The 20133-nt window shown below is 33.8% G+C and overlaps 1 protein-coding gene across 6 annotated transcripts in view; it reads right to left on the bottom strand.

Moving 5' to 3' along the window:
• Positions 1-20133, bottom strand: part of LOC118192698 (teneurin-a-like) — a 1025489-nt gene that overhangs the window by 44638 nt on the left and 960718 nt on the right. For all 6 annotated transcript variants that reach the window (XM_085809689.1, XM_085809693.1, XM_085809690.1 and 3 more), the window contains 2 exons: positions 11959-12224; positions 9838-10619 (listed from right to left, as the gene is read on the bottom strand). In XM_085809689.1, coding sequence (XP_085665815.1) covers positions 9838-10619; positions 11959-12224 — 1048 coding nt within the window. The remainder of the gene's footprint in view (positions 1-9837; positions 10620-11958; positions 12225-20133) is intronic.

Genomic DNA, 20133 nt, shown 5'->3' with positions numbered 1-20133 from the left:
AAAAACTTAAATGATTTCACTTAAGCTGTTTACTTAAATAAACACATTTTTATAGTTCCTAATTAAGAATTAATTTACGAATTTCCAACCACATATATTTTATTTATGAGCCCCCGATAAAAATGTAAAAATACATTTTAAGAAACTTTGTTAAAGAAAAAAAATTAATGACGTGAACGTCCTAAACTTATATTTCGCATTTATAGCATGATTATGTTTGGGATGTCAGTAATGTCAGAAGGCGTTTACGGCGTAAGTTCTCTGATATGAAACACATATAAATATTAATTTTTAAGCCAAATATTTAATTTTTAGAGTAAAAGGAAGACTCGGTAAATGTACACTAAAAGCCGTACGCTACCTAATAATAGTTTTACTTATGTAAAATGCTTGACGTTATTTTCGGAAACTTTCGGAGTATTCGATGATTTTTATAAAATGTTGTATATAATAGTTATTAAAGAATAGTGTCAGACATGAAGATGTAAATAAATGGAATATTTGAGTAGGTAAATAGAGTGTCGAGAAAGAATATTAAAATAGCGTGACAAAAACTTAAGCTCACTGTGGAAAATTAAAATATCACATATGCTGCTTTTTATGTTAGTTGAAATAGGCAATTTACAGATCACTTTATAAGGTATTTCTCCCACCTTCTTGGCATGCCTTCGGGGTGTAGTGGTTCTGCAAGCTGGGCCGGTATTCCAGAGGTCCGTGGTTCGATTCCCAGCGAAGGCGTTTGCTATTTTTCATCTTTCCTGCTTCCAAAAATATACCTAAAGCCTCTACAACTTAACAAAATATTGAAAATAAGAATTCGTTGAATGCATTCATGCATACGTGCTTCTGATAAAAGATAAACTAAGGTATTGGACGGCATCTATTTTTCCCCTTAGCAGACGGATATTTGAATTTTTATATATAAGATTCAGCTGTAGAACATTTTATTTTGAAGAGAGCATTATTATCGCATAAATAAAACGAGTGGTTTAAAAAACGTAATTTAAATGCGCATTTTTTAAAACAGCTTTTATGTAACATTCGTCAAAGTCAGTAATACTTAGGAACTTAATATAATCCAACTTTCTGACATTTTTTCGTATCCACTGTCTTTCTTTAAAAAACGAAAATTTCTTAACAAACCCTTCTATACCGAGAAGAGAAGCTTTCGGTATGTATCAGCTAACATTAAAATATAAGCGTGTATGTAAAATGCAATTTTTACAATTTTGAATTGCGCGATGTGTTACTAGTTTATAGCTATTTCCAGAACTTTCTACGAGCCTTAGGTGAATTCCCTAGCGTAGTGTGGGATTCAGATCATTATACATTTATAAGGATACAGGAATTATGCAAATTCAATTCAAAGAAATATATTTCTCAAACCAAAGGGAACTGCATAAATGCATGTTTCCCCATTCCCTTTCGCTATTCGAGCTTTGCTCTTTCCTATGGGTCCTTCCATATTCCTCGACTTAAGAATTTCTCCTTCCTTTTACCTTTAGATCTTAAGTTTGTTTTCTCTTTCTTTTTTGGATTCGAATGTTCTCCAAAGGTTTTAGCTGACTTGGCCTCTTCCGGTCTTTTTTCTTTTTGGCATACACATTCTATAGCAGATTCTCTCCACTTACTTTTTGACAAAGAAGAGATTGAGAATAACGTTGACTAGCACTGTCTATTGTTTTTGACCAGCGATTGTTTTCTGCTCTGTTTAATATGTTTTGCTATGTGAGGACAAATTTCAGAGCAATAGATATCTCAGAAGATAAATTCTTCGAATAAATGGGATGTCAACTAAATCCCCCATACACTCAGCAGGCTTAACATGGAGCAAGAACAAGCGTTTTTCTAAGCTGGGGATTTATTTCTTGCTTGAAACATTGATTTAGGTTCGGGTGCTTTAAATTCCTTTTTTACAGTCAAATGCTTCATTACTGTAGAATAGAACTGTAATTGCAAATACTGCTCAACAACATGATATATGTACAAAGTACAATAAAAAAACGAGGCTTTAGAATTTCCCAAGATTTTAAGCCCAATTTAGCAGTTTTTAATAACTATTAAATAAATATATATACAGATAACCATCACTGACCGTAATGTTTTCCTAATAAATGTAACAGTGTGAATGGTTTACATTAACATAATGCACAGGAAGGCCTCTGTATTATTTTGTATGATTTTGAAATATTTACATACTTTTTGTTAGAATTACTGAGCTTTCAATGCAGGAATATTCCTCAGAATTCTGTGTCTAGGGTTTTCCTGTTTCTTATATGCTACGCACAACGGGAAATATTTAAATTGGCATTTATTCTATAGCGCTCCGATAGTGGTTGAGTGGATAAAACCGCTGAAGCGGTAGTTTGTTCCATCTCCAAATCCCGGAGAGCAGGCTGGCAGGAGAGAGTTTTCGTGGTTTATCTTCATACTTATTGTGAATAGCAGCCAATTTTTCCCAGAAAATCCTCCACGAAGGTATCGTTTCCTTGACAGATAGCCCTCACTTGCTTTGCCTTGATTAAAATTAATTAAAGAATCAAACAAACAAAATACGTATTTAAAGACTAAATAATTAAAGCAAGTTTTAGCCGATGACGTTTGGAGCTGGCTTTCTTAGGTTCCTTCTTATTCTAAAATATATTGTTGTCCTTCCTTGCTTTGCAGATATTTGTAGACGATAATAACATCTTATTCTCAGGTTTCCCTAAGTCTGTATTTTATTGCAGAAAAGTACATGCTTTAGAACAGGTATCTTTAGAAAGGTCTTTAAAAGGGAAGTATGCTTTAACTTTATTACATGGAATAAAACCATGAAATCTTACATGCAGCCAGTGAGTTCGAGCAGGAAAAGGAAATAAAACCTTTTGTGCGTTTAACCCTTTTAACCTTTCTGAGTTCGGAGTCATAGACGTAGGTTTTATTCACAGGCCTTATTGAAGGACATTTTTAATAAAAGGACATATGTTACTATTAATTAAGTGAAAGTTAAGCTTATTTAAATTACATTGAAATTTAAGCTTACAGTTATGACCTATAAATTTATAACCAAGCTTCTAGCTTTAACCATTCAATAGTAACGAGCATTACTGAATATTGTAAAAAGTATTCTAACTAATGAATAATTTTTCCTTTAATTAAATAGATACATGTTATCCATTTATGAGTTTCATATTAGAGAAATGAACAATTTATTTTTATAAATTTTTTCATTTGGCTTCGTTTTTTAAAATTATATGTTATTATACGATATTAAGGAAAATATTTAAGCTGATAAAATTCAGACTACTTAATTACATAGTTTTATAGCTTTGCATAATCGCCTCTCTTACCGACGTTCTTTTAAGTACCCCCTTCTCCATTGCATTTTTTACTTGTTTGAGCAAAATTATCGGCTTTATAAGACGTCGTCGTTGTTGGCTTTACAAGGCGCATTTTCTCCGCGAAAGGTACAGTCTCAAAATAGTTTCGCTTATACATTGAAGCATCTTATACGTCATTCAAAGTTTTGCTATCTATCACCTCTGGTAAGATGAAAGGAGAAGGAATAAATTATGGATGAAAAAAAGTGTTGTCTAGACATCCTTTTGAGCAGTTAAAAAGCTAAAAAATATTCCTAAAGGTATGAGACCAATTCAAAGTTACAAAAAGGAAGTTGTTAAGAAAAAACTTAACGAGATGAAAATCCGGCTGTAATTTCTGGAGGATTAGCAAACCAGCTTTGAATTTCAGATGTTTATATTCACAAACACTTAATAAAAAAGAAGCAAAGCAACCACATCCGTTTTCTAGATTTTGATGCCATCTTAAGAGAATGAATTGGATTATTTGATTATAACAAAGCATACTAGGCCTATTTACCTATAAGAAGGAATGTATAGGTGAAGGACTTTGTAAGGAAAACTTTTTCTAAAGAAAACTGGTTCGCATTCACGTTTCGCAGGGAAAAATTCGCGAGAACGTTTCCCGCATCTAACCCGTTTGCTGAGATTTGCACCTTAGTAGAACTGCCGATTTCTTCAGCGTCTGATTCATTCAATCACTGACTGGTGAAAAGCAGGAAGCTTAATAATTTCAAAAATAAATGAATGTGTAACAGCATCATAGGATACAATAAAAAGAGGAACTACCATACAGTAATTTTAAAATGTGACCTTAGTAATGTTCTTAAAGATTCTGAAAGGCAATGAAATATTTTTTAAACATATTAGTAATTGTTTTTTAGATTTAAAGATTAGATTGCTAAGGTCAGCGGAAATTTTTGCATTTTGAGAAGTGAGTGAAAATTATTCAAAACGACGGGTTAGAAGACTCGGCTGAGTGATGAGTATTTGTTTCTAGTTAATATCCCATTGCGCGGGTAGCCTGTAGGCCCCGAATTTGACCATCTATCTTTCTCCCTATTCTTAGTGAAATAAGGTAGCTCGTTTCCATGGGTGACAGGTGAGACCAGCATGGTTTGATGCCACAGCATGGAGCCCTTTAAATGGCTCCATGTTGCATTCAAAGCTGCATGTAGAACTCCCTCCTTCTGTTTGATGAGGAGCTAAATTTTATGGACACGAATCCACAGTTGCTTTTATTGGCAGGAGCGAGTAAGTATTTAGTTACTCGGATGTTCTTCCATTGAGTGCATAAATACATTGTAGCAACAATTAAAATGCTTCATTCTTTCTTAAAATTTATTAGAAAAACATTAATGTTTTGGAAAAGGAAGTGCATCTTATACTCAGATGTGTCTTTTACACTGGCTAATACAGTAAATTTGAAGCTTACATTTATACCTTTTAGGTACTAATTCTAGCAGTAAATGCAAAGTTGGTAAACGCTTGACGCACAAGTATGCATATACATGTAAGATAAAAATGTATGAATCAGAATTATAATATAACTATAAACATTAATTCTTCCTCTCTATTCTAAAATCGTAATAACTTATCTGCATTGCGTCATTCAAATTAATCATGCAATCTTACGTAACGTTAATACCAGATGCCTCTTGACGACCAATCACCGAATTGTAAACCAAAACTTTTCTCTTCGCATGCTTCCATATTTCATAACTACGCACTTCAGCTTTTGCTCTCTACTGTGGTAAGATGTAATTTCGCTGGCTTGCTTTCTATCCCAACAATATCAAAAATGTAAATCTTCTGTGGAAAGGCACGACTAGAGTGCCAAGTGATTGTGGCCACAAATATCAATTGGAAATAAAAATGGAATTAAAACTGCCTTCGACTGCCAAGTTCTTTAAATACTACGCAATCAAAATTCTTCTTCAATATGGGTCTAATCACGCATCTACAGTGTTCCGTCATTTCCTTTGCTTTTATTATGACATACATAAACGGATTATCGTTCATTAATAGATCGGAAAGCTAATGCAATTGGTCAACTAAAAGAGTAGTAACAGGAAAAGTGAAAAATGATTCTCTGCGGAACGGAAAAAGGAAAGGATAAATGAAAAATTCAAGCTCATGAATATAATTTGCCACTCGCTTGTGAAGTATTTAAATACCTCAAAAGTAAAAGCGTCAGTGGTTTAGAAGAAAACAATTAGGCTCAAAATTTGGGGTGGAAATCTTTCATAATTCGAAATACATTCATTCTAAACAGGAAAACAAGGTAGGCAAGAAGTTAGACACAAATCAAATCATGATGGCAAAGTGAAATATTTAACAACTGACAAAGTAGGGCGCAAATGTCTGCATTTAAAGATTACTTTAAACTCTGGTACTAACACTTGTATAAATAAATCGTTCGTAATCTCCAATTTACAATGTATCTATTTACAATGTTTTGCTTTTTTAATGGTAGGAAAATGCTAAACTAGTACTTTGGAAATTAGGAAATTGTTCTAAAAATAAAATATTGTAGAGGGAGAGAAAGCAAAGACCTAATACTGAGGTAATAAATAAATATAATTATTAGTAATTAAATAATCATACATTAATTAGTGATTATACTTAAACGTGTACAATTATATAATAAGAACTCTTCAAGACTCTTCGTGAATCAACAAAGGTTATCCCACAATTTACACACTGGGAATAATTCTGCTAAGCATTCAGTAAGAATTATAATTCTGATATCTTGATTCTTTTGAACAGGGTTAGAAAGACCCTATGTAAAATACATGCGAGCAAGAGCACTAAGAGGTAAACACACTGAATTCTGCTGTTGATTATAAAAAAATAGCAATCCGTGTAACTCAATATCCTTCTAAAGACCCTTTTTCTTGTTAAAGTAGCAGCAAGTATCAATGACTCAGTGTTTTCTATGAGAAATCTCGAAGCTTAACACGAGGGAGTGAAATTAATGATCTTTACTATATTCCAGTAATTAATTAAAGTTCAATGAGTCCAAATTTAAGCAGCGTACATTAATGGTGAGCCTATACATTTCACATTAATAAAGCCCACCATCTTAATAAAGTTTCCAGCTTCAAGATACTCAACATTTTATTACAAATTTTGCATGAAAAATGTGCATTTTTGTGAAATTATATTTGCTCAACTTTAAACTCGGTTAATTATACAATGTAATCTGAGATACTATAAGTTACTAACACTTTTTATCTCACGGCTAATGCTAGATGTTAAGTTAGACTGGAATAAGCTATAATTTTCGATAGGTAAGATGTATTTAGCACGCTTTATGCTTAATATTTTCAGAGTTTGCTAGATTTCTCAGAAAGTAACTCCATCGTAAATTGAGGAGAACCAGTATACATAGGCCTTCTGAAAAATGTATTTACCAGTTCCCTCCTTTAACTATTTATTTTGAACATATACTTCTGTTTTCCTCATATCCTTTCAACAGTTTCGACATTTTGATTACGAAGATTCAATAAATATAGAACCCAACATTTTACCTACCCCATGTTAAAAGAAATCATCCAATCTTCCTAACACTTTGGTAAGTGAAGAAAAATTGCACATACTAGCATGCAAATTTCGTAGAGATGTACATAATTTATCTCATAGTGAATGCATAATTTATCCGGTTACATCTTGAAATTAATTAACGTTTTCAAGAAGTCAGCTGCAAATTCAATAACGAGTGCTGTTTTACCTAACACAGAGCCATCAACTGGCAAAACTAGCAACTTTTGTTTTGTAATTAGGACATGAGTTTGCAAAAATGTATCTAACTTCAGCCCGCATTAAAAAGGGATCTAAATTGGTAAATATGTTCTCGAATATTTCTGTAAACTTTAAACTAAGTATACAAACATTTTACGTTTGATTTATTACAGCAAACTGTAAAAAACATACAAAATTCAGATTTTGGGTTTAAAGAAACCTCTCATCAACTGTGTTAAAAACGTAGTCCTAAATTCGAAGCCTCATTTTGACAAACTTCGCAACAGGAAGTACATTAAACAGAAAAAGGCTGTAGCCGTCATTTTGATAAATCCTGTGTAACTTATAAATGGCCTTTCTTTACATAATCAGAAGGTCATTGTCTAAAGTGATTTTTTTTTGTTGCACGCTATAATTCGTTTAGCAAATTTGCATTTCATAGACAAGAGCCTTTATCCTAGCAGCTAATTAGATTTAAAGCTTTCCAGGTTTTTAGAAAACAGGAAAGTATGTGCAATTTGAGAAATTCGGATTACCATCTACTACTTGGCATGGATGCTAATATAGGAAAATGAAAATAAATAAGTTACTTATAAAGTAAAAAATAAAAAAGATTCTGTACCAGTTACGTAACATATGGCGTTGGTACACCTTTATTAATTACAACAAAGACAAGAATGGTCATAAAAATATCAATTCCATATATTAATAATTAAATGCATTTTAATTTACACTGAAGAGCCAAAACATTATGTTTACCTACTCAATAACATGTGTCGCAACCTTTGGTCTGCAAAACAGGTGAAAATTGCCTTGGCATGGATGCTTGGTAGATAGCTTGGTGGTAAGCTCTTGGTAGATGACTGGAGACAAGTTGTGCCAAATGTCTAAGCAACGGTCACGCAAAGTCGAGATGTTCCAACATTGTGGTGTTTGCGCCCTACTTTGTCAGTTGTTGTCAGTTGTTGCTTCCGCTCTATGACATCCCAAATATGCTCTATCGGGTTAAGATCCGACTAGTTAGGTGGCAGGACATATAATTGGAATTCATTCTTATGCTCCTCAAACCTCTCAAGAACAGTTCGAGCTTATGAAATGGGGCGTTGTCCTGCTAGAAAATTCCATTTCCAATTTCAAAGATAGACGCCATGTAAGGGTGCAATTGATCCACAGTTATGCTCAGATAATCCGCAGCTTTCATAGTCTATTCTGAAAAAAAACTAAGGGTTCGAGGAGAACGTCACCCAAAGCATAATACTGCCACCACCAGACTGTGTATGACTTGCTGTACAGATGGGAAGCAACTGCTCTCCTGGATGACAGCCTACCCTGACACGATCATCGATGGGATGAATGAGAAATCGCGATTCTTTCGACCAGGCAACTGTCTTCCACTTATCCATGACCCAATCTCGATGTTCCCAGGCCCATTGTAGACGTAGTTGACAATTACGCTTGATCAGCAGAGGCACATGAATGAGACGTCTGCTGCACAGTCCCATATCCAACAGTGTCCACTGAACTGTGTGTTCCGAAACACTTGCGCTTGGATCAGCTGAGCCACAGTATGGCGTCGATTTTGCTCTACCAAGGGGGACTCTCTCCAACGTTCTTTTTCTTTATTGACACTTGGACGTCCGACACCTTGACGTCTACTGCTGTTTTCACCGTCATTTATTCACTTTGTATAAAAACTAACAGTGACAGATCATGAATAACGTACCAGTCGTGCAGTTCGGGGATACTCTTTCCGAGTCTTCGGGCCATTACAATCTGCCCTCTATCATAGTCACTTAGATCATCAGCCTTTCCATCACTAGCAAAAGTTAAGTGCAACAATGATTCCTTACCTTCGCCATCAGCAGATAAATACCATTCCCACTTAATTACGTGCTCTCAACGTTATCCAGACGATTTCCATGAGAAATGTGGGGATGTAATAATGTATTACCTCGTCAGTGTATATTAGTTAGATCCAATTAAAAACAAAACAAAATAAAGACTTGAACTAGGAATTGCGTATATTGTTTTTAAATAGCTCAGTTTCGTGATAGGAAGTTGGTTAAATATGAAAGATAATTTAAAGGTCTTATGCTTTCTCTTACGACAACATACTGAGCAGCGAATATGCGCGAAGGTAGGTGGGAGTAATTTAAAGATGTTTAACCAAGCGCCAAAGCTTACCAAAAAGCAAGGAGGATGAATGCTTTTTTTATAGTCTTTCTGTTCTCCGCCTGCCTGTTTCTGAAAAATGACCGTATTGGCAGATTTCATTTTGCAAGAACATGATTTTATATATACATTGAAAACAATGTACCTCCTTCAAGGTACAGAAATAATAATTTCGAAAGAAGATGCTACGTATACATTCAACAATATTCAAAAAGTGTTTTTTTTTATTTCAGTTTCATTCTTTGCAATTTGATTCTTATTCGGAAATAAATGCGTTTGTTTAAACATAAAGCTTTATCTAACTAAATATTAGCATAAATATAGGTCACCTTATTTGCTAATAATGGAAACAAAAGTTTTATTAACGTATGCTCATCAATATGTGCAATTAATTAATCACTGTAACAATGATATTAAAATGCATCAAATTATGTGGCAATCCAAAGATAACTTTTCGGAAGATTTTAAATATGATTTCACTTATTTAGGATAAACTTAGATAACTTTCCTAGTGTTTAATGTTAGTATCAAAGCAATTCGATTTAAGATAATTAGAAAAAGAAAACAAAAGACGACTTACTTTGAGTGGATATAACAGTAGTTCCTTTGACAGTGACCACCAGTTGGCTGTCTTTCTCTTCATCGTGGGAGAATACTGATGCACCCTCTGGACTGAGATCGAATGACAGTTTTGTTACCTGTCCGCTGGGCTTCACAACATCAGTGAGTCTTCCATTCTCGTCATAAACATAGAAGAATGATCGTCCAGCTGCATCAGATCGGCTCGTTAGAAGACCGATGGCATCATACTGAAACTTTATTTTTAAGCTGTCTGGATCTACGATTGTCTCCAGAAGCCCTTGTTTAGTTACTTGTACTCGGCATTTGGTTCCTCTTGCTGTTTCGATTGTATGCAAGCTGTTACCAGAATCTCTGAGGAAAGATACTTTATTGCCAGACGCATCTGTAACTGCATTCAGCTTACCAAAACTCGTATTTACATTGTACAGAAAAGTGTACACAGTCTTGCCGGTTAATATACTGCGAGTGACAGAATGCTGGCCATATTTATTGAATACATACACTTCGTGATTGTCAGGATAAGCGATCTGAAATTCAAACTGCTCATCGGGTTGGGGCAAATATGGGATCGCGGACAAGATTCTCAAGCTTCCTTGGTCAGCGATATGGACAACTCCATCACTTGTTACGGTCAAAGATGAAATAGCGAAGAGCTTCGTATCCATTGCTAGGAAACCTTCATCTTCTACTGCGCAAGTGCAGTTATGCCACTCACAGAGACATCCATCTTCTTTTCCAGCGAAATGCAGTAGTTCGCCATCTGGGCTAAGTCTCCTTACCCTGCGTAGAATAATGTAAAGGTAAGTGTTCTGTAGACTGCATCATTGAAAATTTTTTGTTTTAATAATTATACAAAACTCACAGATGACTGTCACAAATATTCTGGGTGGCGAAAATACATAAGTGATTAATCTTATGTAAAAGGTATGACAGTTCTACTCTCTCTTTCTTTGTTTCAAGCCTTGCTGCGTCTTTTTAAACGCCATATTTGTATACTTCAAGAAAAAAACATCTATTTGAAAAAGACCGGATGGCAAAATTTAAAATGAAATCTAATAAGCTAAATTTTACAATTAAAGCTTCAGGGAAATCAGTGTCATCTGTAGCAAATAAAGATTAGATTTGACAGGATAAAAGAAAATGTCTCATTTGATGTAGAAATATTTAATTTGGGTTTGGTTTATTTGACTATGGCAAAGCCCGCTAGGGCGGTCTGCCTGAGGCGAAGAATGCCTTCGTGGCGGACTTTCTTTGGAAAACTGGTTCGTAGCCACATTAAACTCAGGGAAAACCCCGAAAACGCCCTTGCTGCCAGCCGTTCGCCTGGAATTAAACCCAAGTTGAACTAAAAGTATTCAGCGACTTCACATATCAACCTCTAGTGGGCCTGACATTTAACTTTAAATTTTTGCATAATCACCATTAGCTTTGGAAAAAATGCTTAGAACTAATAATACTTATGCTCCACTAACTGAAATAACATCTTTGAGTATGGATCCAAAACCTTTGCCGAAGCCAGTGCAAATGAGTGCAGCTGCACCCGGGAGGCAAAGTTTGTATCAGGGGGCAAAAGCCTAGCACTGAACCTGCACGGATCAGTTGCTACTAGAAGCGTCTCTTTACTTTGTATTTCTAAGCAAAGTGATAGTCGGATGTTGGTATGTTTTAATACTGATAACAGGGAGTTCAGATAAGACTGTCAGGAATTCGTCAAATTATTGAAGATTTACAAATAGTCATAATACCAAAAATACTTGACTTTTAATGGGAACGAAAATTCAGGGTCATGGATACTCATGAGCTAAATATCAATACTTCCACTCTCCATTAAGTGACTGTTTCAGCGTATAGTACTTCCAGGAAGCAGGATACTGTACATTACTAAACATTAACAGGAGATTCAGATTTTGGGTAAGTGATTAAGATAATCATGGAGTTATATTAGCATTATTAGAGGATATGATTACAGCTTTAAACTGCAGCTGTTGCTTACTGTTAATTAAATTTTTCCACTAAATGCATATTAATAAGTGATACATAAAAGTTTACAATTCTTTAAATTTTATTTTTCTAATTTGAAAGGAATACGTAAACCTGCGCTTCATAATATAATAATTACCTGTTCACATTTTTTGAGTCAACTTCAGCAATGTAAAGTTCTCCAGTCGGTCCAAAAGTAAAACTTATAAGGGAACCCAAAGCAGTTTCGCCAGTCATCCGTGATTTGTGCAGATTGGTACTAGAAGTCTTGCAATACGCTGGTTGTCCAGCAACAGCCATCACACGTTTGTCATGTGTCAGTTTAAGCACCATGTGATCATCTATGAAGTACAAAGCTCCATCCAAAGGATTGATTGCTAAATCCGTTGGCCATCGAAGTTTGACCTAGAAAAGTGTTTTTAATATTAAGTACTTTAATAATTCATCATATTGCAGTTTAAGTCAAACAACACAATAAATTATTAAAACGTATTAACTACAGTTTAAGTCAAACAATACAATAAATTACTAAAACATATTAACAGAATATGTTGTTGTTGTTGTGATTTATCTCACTTGTCTGAGACCAACATCAGAACAAGACCAGGAAATTCATCGTGGTAAGGAGTGTAAGATTGCGCTTGTCGTTGGAAAAGAGCCTTGAGCACCATATAGGTGACAGTATGATTTTGCTCAATTTCGCTCTCAATTTTGAAGAAGGGCAACCCGGGGGAACGAGTCTGATGGTCTCCCACCTCTCTTTCCATACCACTAGCCTCTCGAGATAACTTTCGGTTTGCCGCATATTTAGAGTGCCCCATGCCGTACAGACACTATACATTTATAAACATCCAGACGTTCTTCGGAATTTGAACCCGGGTCCTTCCTTACCTAGCAGTCAGCATCGATAAGCACTATCCTGGTTGGGCTTCTATAGAGAATATAATGCCTTTTTATTACATATATCCAGAACTTTACGCGCCATAAAAGACTTACAGTATCCGAGCTTGAGCTCGAAGCACGCTTTAAAGTCGATGGCTTGAGACATCATGTCACGGCTGCAGATCATCCAAGATGGGGGCCTCACATTAACAAAGCAGCTGTAATCTTCGATAATGGTGTCATTTGCTGGGAAACATTTTGCAACAGCACTTCGTTGTCTCTAACGAAAACTGCTGGCGTCACTAGAAAGACAACGTAGCGAAGCCATATTGACTGCATCTTATATGAGCTGACAATGCTCACTGGATGTCTTGTTAAAATAAAAAGGATGAAACGAAATTGCTAGCGGTTATTTAGCTATGAACTTGCGGCTTCTGTATCTTATATCAGTAATATCATGGCTTTAATTATTGTAATATCTTTGTTTTTGAAGTTAAAAGTGTATGTAATAAATAAAAAAGCTGTTTTATGCAATATATATGATATAACTTATAATAATATTTCCCTAAAATCTCTTATTTTTCTGCCTGTCTTCTGTTACATTGCTATGCTGTTATAAAATTATTATTGCTATGCTATGCTGTTATATTTTCTTAAAATCTGTGTTATCAAACACATGCGAGGGCTATGTGTGTAACTGTAGGGATGCTTTCGTGGAGGTCGTTCTATGGAAAAACAGGGGAAGAATCTCAAAAACAACCAAGCAGATAGCCCATTTGTCGGGATTCAAGGTTGGATTACTTGCGTGATGGCATTTTGTTTTATAACAAACGTAGGGGAATGTGCCTTATGAGTCTCTGAAAACTCGTACGACAGGTATTGCGTGTTTTTGTAAAAATTTTATTGTAGCAATATGAGATTTTATACGACAATTTTAGAACTTTCAGTAAATGTTACGGGTTTTCACCGCCAGGAATGGTGTCAGCTATGTGACTAGATTTAAAATCATGAATGATTCCTACAGGTCATTGCTCCATCATGTTTTGTTAATGTTAAAAAGTTGTTTCTTAGGTTTCTAACGATTTCGATCCTACCTCCAATTTCATACGCCAAGAAATAATTTCATTCAAGCAACTGTTGAGTTTATGCTCGAAAAGGTTTGGTTTATTTGATTTGATTATGGTAAAGCAAGCTATGGATATCTGCCTAAGAAGAGGGATGCCTTCATGGAGGACTTTCTAAAGTAAACTGACTCGTGTACACATTACACACGAGGAAAACCACGAAAATGCCCATGTAGTCAGCCCGTTAACTTGCAATCAAACTCAGGTCGAAATACCTGTGTTCAGCTTCTAAATCTACCCCTTTTTAGCCCAAAGGGCGTTAGCCCAGAAGGGCTATGAATTTTGTTTTGCCATTTTGCGCTGAAAACATTAAATATCCGTTTTACTTTACAAATTTCTGCCACCAAATATTACCGGCCTGTGTCATATTTAAAGAAATTAAATAATGAATAATTTGTACAAATGTATGTATGTTTCTCACTTTGTGTTAAAACAGCGGTAGCTAGAGCCATCAAATTTTGAATAACGTAATCCTCTGTCGAATATGGGCATCTGGAAGCCCTAATTTGGAATTTGTTTTATTATCGATTTCGTATTTTGTAACACTTTAACGAATTTTTGATTAACAAACTCAATGATTTCAAAGCGAACAATGGCAGAAAAAACAAAACAAAACAAAACAACAACAACAAAAAAAAAAAAAAAAAAAAAAAAAAAAAAAAAAAAAATTTATCTCCAACGCGTTAGACTGTGCATCAGAAACCCTAACGATATGCTCTTTTAAAATTATTTTGTGAAATTGCTGTTGAGTTGAATTTTATGGTTTAAGTGCAAAGAACATGATATTTAATAAATAAAGGTAACACACAAAACGTTAAATAAAAGGCGTTAAAAAACGCAATAGGCGCAATTAGACGCAATGTAAAATCTGAAAACTTTCAGATTTTTTTTAATTTTAAATTTAATTTAGTTTTAAAAATTGGATTTTTATCGGCTTGGAATGCTATTAGTGACTACTCTTAGAAGTAAGTGTAGAAACACATTTTTAGCTCTTGAAGATTTTTATTTTTAATTTTATTATTAGTTCAAACAGGTTTTTTTCCCTGAAGGAGTATTGTTTTCGCTTTGCGATTTTACGTTGAATCACTATAAATGTCCGTTTCACTTTTCAAACTGTTGCCACCAAATGTTAGAGTGTTGCATTATATTTGAAGAAATTAAATAATGAAAAATCTGCATAAATGTATGTCTATTTCTCGCATTGCGATAAAAATACGGTACATAAAGCCATCGAATTTTGAATGACGTAATCCTGCTACGAATATGAGCATGTGGAAGATCAAATTTGAAATTTGGATTTTGTTTTATGATCGATTTCATATTTTGTAAAAGTTTAACGAATTTTTGAGTAACAAACTCAACGATTTAAAAGCGAGCAATGGCAACACACTTACGGGGGGAAAAAACCTTTTTATCTCCAGCGCTCGGAAATGTGTATCGGAAATCCTAAAGATATGCTCATTTTAAAATTATTTTGCGACACTGCCATTGAACTGAATTTTATGGTTTAAGTGCAAAGAACGTAATATTTAATAAATAAAGGTAACGCACAAAACGTTAAAAAAAACCCCTTTGGACGTAATTTAAAATCTGAAACCTTTCAGATTTTTTAAAATTATTATTAATTAATTTTTTTTACCTATGAATCTGCAGGAAAAGTTTGAAAATGGTGTATAATCTTAACTTTCAAATTTTGCATAGACAATGAAAAGAAAGATATAATACTTTTAACCATAAAGCGGATTCTACTCTTAAATTCCTGTATTCAACAGCGCCCGCCTTTCTTCGTTCTGGTTTTTAAGTGAAATCGCGTGTTCTAAGCAAAGCCTGCCTAATCCCTAAATAAGCCATCTCTCGTATTTTGTTATGCAACTGAAATGTAATATATTGTTAAGAATTTTGTATATATGTAAATAATTTTAGTGAAATTATGTGTGAAACTATAGTATCTTTTGTATGATGTAACATGAAAAGATTTGCCGCAAAAATAATATTGCAGGTTCAAATCTATTTAACATTGAGACAAATGACTACTTCGCTAAATTGGCGGGATATCACCAAAGCAGGGATGGTTTTCGAGACTAATTTTTGTCCCCAAATTTGGCGAGAAATTGCCAAAAGTTACCAAAATTGGCGATATTTTGGCCCGCTCCCTATACGACTGTAATTGATACTGTAAATGAATAACTGTAATTGACACCTGTATATAACTGTAACCATATCTGGCCCTTATATGTAACTTTTACCGTATATGCACTTCCAGTAACTTCGAGATATGGAACGTACTAGAGATTTCTTGGCGGTCGGGGCAAAACTATATAAAACTGGAAAGACCATCAGTTCCTAGTCCTTAGTTCAAAGTGGACTTCAGAGTACTGAAAGTATTGCGAGCTTCGCTACTTATATACGCTTTGCAATGTGTTGTGTTTAGCGTTTTTAAATCGTTTGGAGTGATGACTACTGATTGTGCTCTGTTATACTGAGAGGAGCTGTGCGAGTACTTTTTTTGGAAAGTTCCCAGACCTGTAAAGTGTTTCTTTTGGGGAAGGATAAATTTTATCAAGCTATAATCAATTCTGTGAGCATTTAATCCACTAGACCCCGTACGCGCATAACAGTATGATTTGTATGGCATTTTATTCAGCAATTAGTAGAACTCACATTGATATTAAACGTTAAAGTTACGAAACATTTTCTCTGGGAAGACAAAAAACACGCGGAAAGCTTGAACAGCTGAGAAAGAAAACTTACATGTGAAATATGTTTCTGCTAGGATGAGGAAATTTTGTGGGTTGAACTCATCTCGCCAAAGGAGGCTTTTTTACGAATTAGAAGACAAAATAAAAATTCTGTTTTATGTGATGCTGAAGAATACAATAAATAGATACATTTATTTTATCTTCAGTCAGTCTTGTAGCTGATAATTTACTCAGCTTTAATTTCAAGATACTTTGTTTCATTTTATAATTTATAGAGCATTCATTTGTTTTATTTATTCTATTTAATTTTAATATCGATAAATTACTTATATGTTTTTATTACTTTTTATTTAATTTTATTTTATCTTTACCTACTTATTATTAATTGAATTTAGTTCATTAATATTTTATTCTTTATACTTTTTTCACTTTGTTATAATTTTTATTGTTTTTATTGTTATTTTTTATTTATTATTTCCCCCTTCCTAAGAGCCGTCTATAGGGGTCCGGTACTTCTAATTTAAAAAATTAAGTCTTCAATCTAGGCTTACTTTAGAGTTTTATTTAACTCATAATTATAACGTTTCATAAATGATGAAAATTATGCGGTAGTATTCCAATCTGCTGATAATTTTTTTTCGGAAGTATTTAAGTGGATTTTGTTAATATATAAGACGCTTGCTTCTTCATGAAACTGTGCTATTGTTTCTTTAGAAGCAAATATCATTGATAACTGCAATTAAATAAAAAAAAATTCCTGTTAAAAAGGGGGGAGCGAAATCTTACATTGCTTTCAACAGTCTGCTTCCCGAATATTAGTTTGATCAGCATGTTGCTCCCTCCCCCCCAAAAAAGATTTAGAACTGTAACTGTTTAGATTTAGAACGTCATGGAGCTTCTTCTATAAATAAGATGTTATTGAATTTAATTATCTCTCGTAAATAAATCGTGCGAAAATGTTTTGTTCGGCACAGGCATGCCCGGCAGATGGCGTTGCATCCTCCTCGCAAGTCATCTTAGTAATCAGCGAAGGGGTGGATGCGAAGCTTTCGCGACGGGTACTATGCTTAAGGGAACGGTGTACTTTAAAAATTAGTTTTTTGAGGGGACTGTGGACTTTAAAAATTAGTTTTTTAAGTTTTTGCGTTTTCAACAAGAAATTTTACACATATTCATATTATAACATCAGTTTATAAAATATATGTTCAAAATTTCAATTTATTTTAAATTAAAAATTTTTAAAACAAATAATTAATTATTTTAATTAAAGATTAAAATGTTCCTTGCGCTCTAATTTTCAATATTTTTTCCTAATTTTTCTTTTTTAGTTAGTTATAAAGTCTTAACGAAAGATTTTGTGTATCCGTTATTGAATATGATGAATCAAAAATTTTTTAAAAGGAATTTTGTGAACTTAAACCCAGTTATTGGAAAAATATCACCTTTTGTTAACTATTATCACAAGTTTAAACTTTTTAATAACCTCATATCAAAAAATGCATACACAGTTATACTATAACATATAACAAGATAGTTTCTTCCAAATAACATTCATTTTGAACTACATATGAGTCGTATGGAGCATTTTGAAGACATAGGAACTGCCAAAAAATTTGTTTTGAGAAAAACGAATTTAAAGTTTTTCTTCAAACTTACCTTTAATACATGATCATGAGAAACAGCAAATTAACTTTAAATATGAATTTGTAAACACTAGATAACATTTTGTATTGTTTAACTATTTTTAATCTCATAATATTAAATATGACAAATATAAACATATCTCAAATTGGTATTTGATGCAAAGTTATAGGGAGAAAGAATTTATGCATTATATCCAATGAAACTTTTAAAATAAAATTCACCCGCACCATATGTTTTATCATCCTGACATTTCTAGCCTTTTTTTTTTTTTTTTTTTTTTTTTTTTTTTTTTAGAAATAAATACTTCTTTTCGGCGAATATATAAATATTATAGCTATTGAAATACATTTTTTTTTTACATTTTCTCCAAAATTTAAAGGGCAAAGTTTACACTGTTTATTTACTTTAAATGGTTGTAACGTCTTTAAAAATTAGAATATTTGAATTCGTTTTTTTGCATAAGATGTAGTTACGTATATGGAATATTACGAGAGTAAAATATTAAATTCAATATTTTGGATGATTTTTAGCTATTTTAAAGTCCACCGTCCCCTTAGGACCTGCGATTTCTAGGTAACCTTCTGCAACTTCAATTAGAGAACTAAGTTTCAGAATTCCGACCGTCATGAGCCCATCGGGCACCATCTCAACTGAGCCGGAACAAGTCTCACCACATGTGTGATATTCTTGGCTTCCAAGAATAGGAACTAGATGGGCATCGAACCGCTCTGCACTTTCCCAACGCGGGATTCCTGCTAGGACTTCTTACCGTTAGGCGCCCATGGAGGCATGTGAGCGGGAACACTTCAAGTAAAATGCTCGATAATCTCAGCTAATAGTGGTAGTTGGAGTTGGGCACCAAAACGCTGTCTTCGGACAGCGTGCTAACTGGATGCATTGTGTTGCGCAGATGGGCAAGTAAGTCTAACTTTGCCTGCTAAGCCTGCTAAACTTAACTTTGGAAAAAAATGTGCATTAATTAAGTTTATCGTCCAATTTTTGGTACATTATGAGAGAAGCACGGAGCACTCGGGTAGTTATCAGAATTAATTTTAAAACTTTATGTTTTCCTTAAAAATTTTGTAAAATAATCAGTTCTAGAGTAATGTCATTTTTGACTATACGGAAGAAATATCAAAACATAGATTTTATTTAATGCAACACATTAATAAAAATAAAAGTTGTTAAAACTCTGCTTCATAAAAATTCAGCCTGTATGATTTTTGACTTGCCTCAAATAAATATATGTAAACAAGTAAATACGTATGTATTGGAATCGCTACAGCTATCACTTTCCAGTGCTGCAAAAATATCATCACTGCCTTCAGTGTAAGGAGAAGAGTCATTTATCTTTCATATATACTCTTCTTCTGTTAAATTCCGTTTTTGTTTTGCCATTTAGGCGTAAAAGTATTTACGAACGATACTTTATATCGGTCTTAACGCTAGAAAAAATAGATAAAAACTCCCCCAAAAAATAAAGATAAATAAAACTCAAAACTTGAACATCATCCCGTCATATTCTTTCAAAAAAAGTATTACAAAACATCGAGAATCGCTGCGAAATTTTTTACATCAACTGATGCAGTTAAAGAGCCATTACACAGCTCAACACCCACGAATCTCGCTCTCATTCCGAAAAAAAATATTACCAAAACTAAAAAGCATTGCATAGGAATGATGGTCAATGTACTTCACTTTCGATAAATTTCACCATAGCAGACACACAGTAATATCTAGTGGCAGCAAAAAATACTAATTAAGTGTTATATCTTAAAAAGTTAGTAGTGCGCCCTGCCACAGAAGTGAATTAAATACAACCATTTTATTATCAATGACGATGTAAGTCAAAGATATTTGAAGAGGTTGCCATACGATTTGGCAAAATGTATTACATGAGTTCCATGGTTCGCGCTACAGGCTGAAGAAAACTTGTATATTCTTAAATAAAAGATAATTATTACT

This window comes from Stegodyphus dumicola, chromosome X2, assembly GCF_044657685.1.
Source record: "Stegodyphus dumicola isolate Sdum_Otavi_A_Nest chromosome X2, ASM4465768v1".
Taxonomy (NCBI): Eukaryota; Metazoa; Arthropoda; class Arachnida; order Araneae; family Eresidae; genus Stegodyphus; species Stegodyphus dumicola.
Note: the sequence above shows the minus strand (reverse complement) of the source record. Positions and strands in the feature narration are given on the sequence as shown.